The 7,536-nt window shown below is 29.1% G+C and overlaps 1 protein-coding gene across 1 annotated transcript; it reads left to right on the forward strand.

The window, feature by feature from the left end:
• Window positions 1-1,147: 1,147 nt before the first annotated feature.
• LOC111617053 (multidrug resistance-associated protein 4-like) lies at window positions 1,148-7,142 on the forward strand (the record flags this gene model as incomplete). The annotated part of the gene is made up of 5 exons (XM_023358389.1): window positions 1,148-1,281; window positions 2,887-2,973; window positions 3,458-3,649; window positions 6,262-6,356; window positions 7,056-7,142. Coding segments are annotated over exons 1-5 (491 nt in total), but the record flags the coding sequence as incomplete, so codon positions are not given.
• Between the last annotated feature and the right edge of the window lie 394 nt (window positions 7,143-7,536).

The following is a 7,536-nucleotide window of genomic DNA, read 5'->3' on the forward strand; positions in this document are numbered from 1 at the left end:
ATGGGAAAAAACTCTACTGAACAAAAAACAAAAAACCTGCCTATGTCATAAAAAACAACCAATAGCGTTTTAAAAAATTTTACCAAAGTCAAATCGGTCAAATAGAAGTTTGGAACGATTTAATTAATTTGATAAAAAAAACTCTCATAAAAAACAATAGCGCAATTAATAAATTACATTAATAAATATACCCCATAATAAATCATCATAAAATATTTTTGTGACAAAAATAATTCTTGAAATTTGCAGAGATCATAGATAACGATGCTGATCCATACATTTTCGGAAAAGTTATGTTAAGGCTTTTTAGAGGACCTTTAAAGTTCATACCAGAGATAACTCGGGTTATGGACTGCGCAGCGTCATGCGCAGCCCAAGTTATCTCGGGTTATGTGCGGAATTTTTATGAACCAATGTGACTCGGTTAAATTTATTTACATAATATGAAATGTTTATTGTGACATCGGCAAGTTTTTTTATTTAAAAAACTTTTTTATTAAACTATTTTGCATTACCCACGTATTATAACAGCACAAAAAGTCAGAAAATTTGTGTTATATTTTAGTATAATTGGTAATTAATACACTCCCTGCTGAAATCTGAACTTACCTTGAGGAATACATGTAAATATTCTGAAAACCACTCTCAACAGCTCAACCTATTTAGCACTGTGGGTTGCATGTATCAAGTTGCTAGTGAAGTCAAATGAAAGAATAATAATTTCTCCAGCTATATTATTTAATTAGTAGGATTTATTTTATTTTTTTATATTTTTTTATATAAATGAGGTTTTGAAGGAGTATTTTTTGTAGCGAATTTTTCGCGGAAATTTTCTAAATCTCGAATTCGCTTTTACCTGAAAATGTTTATTTAATATAAAATAGTTTTAAAATATGTTTTCTTGAAAAGTTAGGTGTTACGAGGATAATTATAAACAATTACCTTTTAAGAATAAACTGCAATTTATGATTTTAAATATGTAAGAAAAACTCTTGCAAACTTTCGAATATATCATCACTTCTTATTGAAAAATAATGCAAATTGGAAATATGTAACGGTTTTGCAGGGCCTGTAGAAGGTCGTCACATATGCCAAGTTAATGGCACATCTGACAACCTTCTACAAACTTTTGTTTAAAAGACTAACATTTTTCGAATTTTAATTTAGGATTTTCTCCTTCTTCAAGAAAAAGACAGCAATGCAGTCAAAATTGCAACCGAAGCAGCAAATTTAACCAAATGTGGAATATGGATGAAGAATGTAACAGCTGTATGGAAAAAAGTAAAATATAGTTACAATTTTACTAAAGTAATAACATATGATATCGTTACAATCATGTAAGATATAATATTGCAAAAAAAAAAATGTTCAAAAATTTCAATTGTTGAAATTCTTTTAGAAAATTTAATTTTTCAAGTGTTCTTATTTGTTTCAAGCGCACTCTTATTACTTTTTCATAAAATGTAAACTTTCCTTACTAATATTTTCAAGGCTTTATTACTATAAAGTTGTTATGTGATTGTACAGAATTACAATGAAATAACAATACTGGGACTTCCTTTCAAAAAAGTTTTCATACAAAAGACTTTTATACGCTAAACACCATTTGGAAAAATCAAAGTTAAACACCATCAGAGAGCATTGTAGTTTTGATAGAAAAGTAACTTGCATTTTATTTCGAGAATATAAAAATTTCTTCAGCAGTTCGGTTGGCAATGGCCAGTAAGAAACTAGAAATGTTACTGTTCACGGAATTAGCACTTTTTGACTTGTGACAGTCCTTGAGGGACAGTCATAGTAAACAGTAAAGTTACCGAACTTTGCATTTTTAAAAATCCATATTAAATTAAGAAGAATAGGGCAACTTTAAATCGTACCATCTGTAGTCAATGATTATCTATGTAAAAAAAGTATTTCAGTAACAACAAAATCATAATTACAATCGTATACAACAACCAAATCCCAATATTATCGGGCTAAAAACGATTATGATACTAATAATTTAATAGACAATTTGTCGTTAGAGCTAGGCATTAGGCCCCATCACTTGACAAATTTTAATAATTATAATTTAATTCAATAATTTTATATTAAGCTGAAAGAAAAGAATTGGACTGGAGTGGGACTTGAAGTGCAACTCCTTAAAATGTGTTGGCAATTACTCTATCTGGTCCTCCAGTCCAATCTCCTCTTCCAATATATTTAACATTACCAACAATGGNTATATATATATATATATATATATATAAATGGACATGTGTGTCCCTATATTTCACTTTTCAGCCAAAAATACACATCGCACATGAATGGTGTTTGTATGTGATAGTAGCCCCAAGTCTCTATTCATGCACTATGATGGTTGCGTCTCGATAGCTACAAGGATGCCTGAGATATGAGGCTGGAAGTAGTTGAAAGTGGTTTTCTATTTCGAATTTTATGTTCAAATTTGTTCGAATTTTATTCGAACATAAAATTCGAATATTGGTTCGATTATAGAACGATTGTAAACGTTCCAGAAACGTTGAAAATAGTTCGTTTGACTGGACGTGAACATTAGACGTTCAGAAATAGAATCGGGACTAGGTATCTAATTTGTCTGGAAACGCGGGATTTAATTCTTGCATTCTGTGAAAACGGGTAAGATTGGCTAGAATGTAATTATCTTAATCTTCACTATCATTATTTTTTAAAAACCCAGCGAAGCGGGTCCTTGCAGCTAGTCAATAATAAAGATATTATACTCTAGTTCAATTTTAAGATTTATCAGTTTTTAAAAATTTAAAAAAAAAATATAGTATAATACTGCCATTATTATGAATCAATTTATAGTATATTATTAGTTTAAGATAAGTTGAATATATTATAGTAACTTTGTATTTTTAAAAGGACGCTGAGCCAACATTAAAAGATATTTCGTTAAGCATAAAAACTGGAGAATTGTTAACTGTTATGGGTCCTGTTGGATCAGGAAAGGTAAATATCTTGTTTTTGAAGCTTTACAATTTCAATGAATTACATGCTATGTGATTACCAATTTGTTTAGAAAAATAGTGGTTCATCGTATTTCGAATTTCATTCATACTATGATGCCATTAGAAGTCCGTACCACTTTTATGTTAAAAATAATTAAAAAATATTTTTTTCATTTTCAGATACAAAACGATACCGATCTCGATTAAAGTAAAACAACAAATACACATTAATCAATATAATTGAACGCTGTACTTTAACTTTCTCATTTGATAGAAAACTAAAAAAAGAAAAATAGGCAGGAATATTTTAAAAAATTGAAATTTTATAAAAGTAAATTGATTGCTTGTTGCATTAATACCAGAAATGCAAAAGAATTAATAACTTAAATATTTAGTAACAAAAGCTTTGCAGTTGTTTTTGTAATTACATTATAAATGCAGTGTGTTTCAAATTAACTAATAAAACGATTTATTAATTTACTTAGACGTCTCTATTAATGTCGATGTTGGGAGAGATTCCAATAAATTCTGGTAAAGTGTCGGTGAAAGGAAAGATCGCTTACGCTTCTCAAGAAGCTTGGGTATTCAACGAAACAATTAAAGAAAACATCTTGTTCGGAGAAGAATATCAAGAAGACAAATATAGAAGAGTCTTGCATATAACGGCCCTGGAAAAGGTGATAAAATAATGGTTATCCTGTTTTTACAGACTATATTATTTATATTGATTGAGAGGAAAAACTTTTATTACGGTTACGAGTAACACGTAAAGTACTCCTTACATTAATGTACAGTTAATTTATCAGAATAATTGTTTACTGCATTTCTTCTTACGATTTTGAAGTAATTTGAGTTTATAATTATTAGAGAGCATTAATAATATTTTTGAATTTTATATTTCAGTTTAGTTTGCAGTAAATATCAAAAACCTAACTGCGTTATAAGTGTAAAATATTATCCCAATTAAATCTTTATCTTCAGTTTAATTCTAGTTATAGAGGTCCAGAATGCACCATCTTTTTTTCATGCTACTCTCTCATGCGCTCTTTCCTTTAGCTCTTCACAACTACCCTCCTTTTACGATTTACACCTTTCTAATTACTTTTTTCCCTTTTTTTCCTTGCAATGATTCTTTTCATAAAGTCATTTTATAATACTTCTTGATCATGTGGCCAAACTTATTAACTTTTCTCCTCATTGTTTGTAATATTTTTAAATATTTTAAAATATTTTTTAATTTATACACTCACTCCTGTTAGGACTTTTTTATTTGTCAGCTTATCGTTTCATCTGACTTATTTTTCTTCACAGCCATATCTTTGGAGTATCTGTTCTAGGGTATTGTTTTTAATATAAATTTCAGCAACATAGAGTAAAATACTTTAGATGAAGCATTTTATGAGCCTTTTTAAATAAAAATTTCAGAGGTTTACACAAAATTGTTTTCATATTGCTAAATGTTTTTTTTTGCCAAACCGATTCACTTCTTTATTTTTATTTTTTTTTTTTTGCACTTCCACATTCACAGTGAAAATAAGCACCAGGTATCAAATTCTGTTCACTTGTTCTATTCTTTCACCATTTATACGGATGTTGACCATTCTTTCCTTTTCTCTGATCTATAATACTTTTTTGTAATAATCAATTTTTATTTTGATGGCCGCGACGCTTCTTCACTTCACTCAGGATTAAAGTATAGTGATTTTATTCTTGCTCTTGGCTAGAATTGCCACATCATCAGCATACCTTAGGCACTGTATCTGCCGTCCCCTGATTTTAATGTTTTTTTTTTTTCATCTAGGTATATCTTAATCACATTACCATGTATATATTGAAAAGAATTAGTGAGGTAACACCCCGGTTTAACCTATTTTTAATTCTGATTTCCTATGTGTATTGACCATTTACATCAACTACTGCTATCTGATGTTTGTATAAGTTGAAATCAATCTTTGTTATTCCACTCTATTTCTTTTTCAAAATGTACATCAACCTTTCCCAGTTAATTTTGTCAAACGCCAACATTTCTTTCCCTTTTTCAAAGTATCGTTTTCCTATGGTTTTCAGCACTCTTATCGCATCTGAAGTCTTTCTTCTCATACTGATCTCAAATGATTTTCCCTGAGGAATAAGTTCGGTTTTCTGTAAAAGCGTTTCCTTAATATTCTTCAAAGGATTTCTGAAGAATGGAGATTACGCTAATTTTTTTCATTTGATTTTTATCTTTCTTCGAAATGAAATTTAAAATATTTATCAGAAAGTCGTGAAGACACGTGTTCTATTATAGATCAAGTTGCAAAGCCTGGAAATTTTCTTAATTCCGTTTTCGGCCATATTCTTATTGAATTCTATAGAAATGTTATGAATGACTTTTTATTTTATATTTCTAAATTTTTTACATTACTTATAACGTCTTCCATCAAAATTAAAGCTTCTAGTTCGCCTTTATCCATACATTATTTTTCTTCTAACTTCAGTTCTACATTATCTTTTGCTCTGTACATATCACTTTCGTATTTGTGCTATCTATGCAAGTTATTTTATTTATTTATACTTTTTCAATTTTTTTACACTAATAGTTACTCTGATAGTCCTTCTGAATGAAAATGCGTCCTTAAGATTATCATACATTAGATAAATCAGCTTTCACGTTTTCAGACTTTCAATTTCTTCTCATTCACTAAATGATGGAGCAAACCAAAAATGAATTGCTTGTTCAAACGACTCATTTTTAATTTGCTCGATCATTCTTTGCTTTGTTTGGTTCTATGTATTTCAGACGTCCTTCTTTAGAATTCACAACCTTTTCTTTTGTTCATTTTAATTACTATGTCTGTATCCAAAGGCTTGCGAGTTCTTTCATTTTTTAGTTTTGCTGTCCGTTCCTCTACTATGGCACGAATCGTCCTTTTCATTGATATCCATAATTCACTTTAGTTTTTCAGCATCGTTTTCTCCTATTTTTTTAATGCTAGTTCAGGTACTATTTTAAACATTTTTAAATTCCTTTTCAAAGTTTATAAATTATTTTTCTGACTCACTTTACCCTCTTTGTGATCTTAAACCTCATTTTCAATTTTTCAAGTACGAAGCTGTGATGTGTTTATATATCTGTACCTAGGTAGCTGCTTACATTTTAAATAAAATGTCTCTTTAATAAATATAATTCATTTATATTTCTTAATATTATATTGAATAACAATAAAAATTGTATTTACTACAAATAAAGTTAGGAATGCAGATTATGTATAACACAATTACTTTGTGTTTTTATTTTTACGTTCTTTAGGATATTCGCTTATTACCTAAAAAAGATCTGACTATTGTAGGAGAAAGAGGAGTGATTATGAGCGGTGGACAGAAGGCAAGAATTAATCTAGCAAGGTAAATTAGATCTTATCCTAACGTTATATTACCAGGATTGCAGATGTCAGAATGCAAACTTAATGGAAATAAGACAGACACAAGGTAATCATAACTCGATTTAATAAATTCGAATGTTAACTTATATGTATATATTTTTTACATACTGACAACAGTGTTAACAAATGTACATTATTTCTTGCCATACTCAGTAAATGTTTCTCATCTGTAGAAATTTTCTTCTTGCGTTCCCATGTTCTGTACAGAGCTGGAAAATGTAATAAGTCAGTAATTTTCAAAAGTTAATGTGTTAAAAAAAATAAAAATATTTTATTATATCGGATTACATCTCTTTAAATTGGATAGTCTCATTTTTAATGCCCTTTTTTCAATGCCTGATTTTCTCTTCCTACTCAAAAAATGTCATGTCTAGTATATGACAGAGGAATAACTATTTTGTAAGTTTTTTGTGAACAAAGTAAATTTTCGTAATTTCTTAACAATTTACTAACCATGTAAATGATAGATAGCTTTACATTATATGACACACAACTTCAACTAGATGTAGAATAAACGCAAGAACATATGAAGATAATATATATGAGGTGGGAAACAACAGTAGGCCTATATTAAATAAATTTAGGTTTAGTTCCTATGCTCGTGTAATATTTCTTGTTGAAAATTTATTTTATTGGAATGCTTCGATTCTGTGTCTTCTAGAGCACTGTATCTAGATGCAGATATTTTCCTTCTTGACGATCCACTAAGTGCTGTTGACGTTCCAGTGGCGAAACATATATTCGAAAAGTAAATATTTAACTAATATTATGTACACGAAATTATTATAAAAGTTTGTTTCTAGCACTTGGAATAAATATATTAATTAAATTATCAACAACTGTGTGGTAGATAATAGTAAGAGCTTATCAGACAAATGATGGGCACAAACGCTCAAGAATCAAAGTGAAAACGGTTATTAAACACAAAATTAAATACATGAATATGGAAACGAAAAAACGAAAAATGCATTTCAGACTATTTTCTGCTAGAAATTAGTCCCTGATCAGTTGGTATTAACTGAAGATTTTAGTACTGTGTAATTAAAATTATACAAGGTAAACTTAAAATTATGCCTATAGCTATAAAATATAGGGGAGATCGGGGCAAGATCGGCATGTTAAGCTTTACTTAAATTTTGTGT

This window comes from Centruroides sculpturatus, unplaced genomic scaffold (assembly GCF_000671375.1).
Source record: "Centruroides sculpturatus isolate CEXI.00-Female unplaced genomic scaffold, Cexi_2.0 scaffold4123, whole genome shotgun sequence".
Classification (NCBI taxonomy): Eukaryota; Metazoa; Arthropoda; class Arachnida; order Scorpiones; family Buthidae; genus Centruroides; species Centruroides sculpturatus.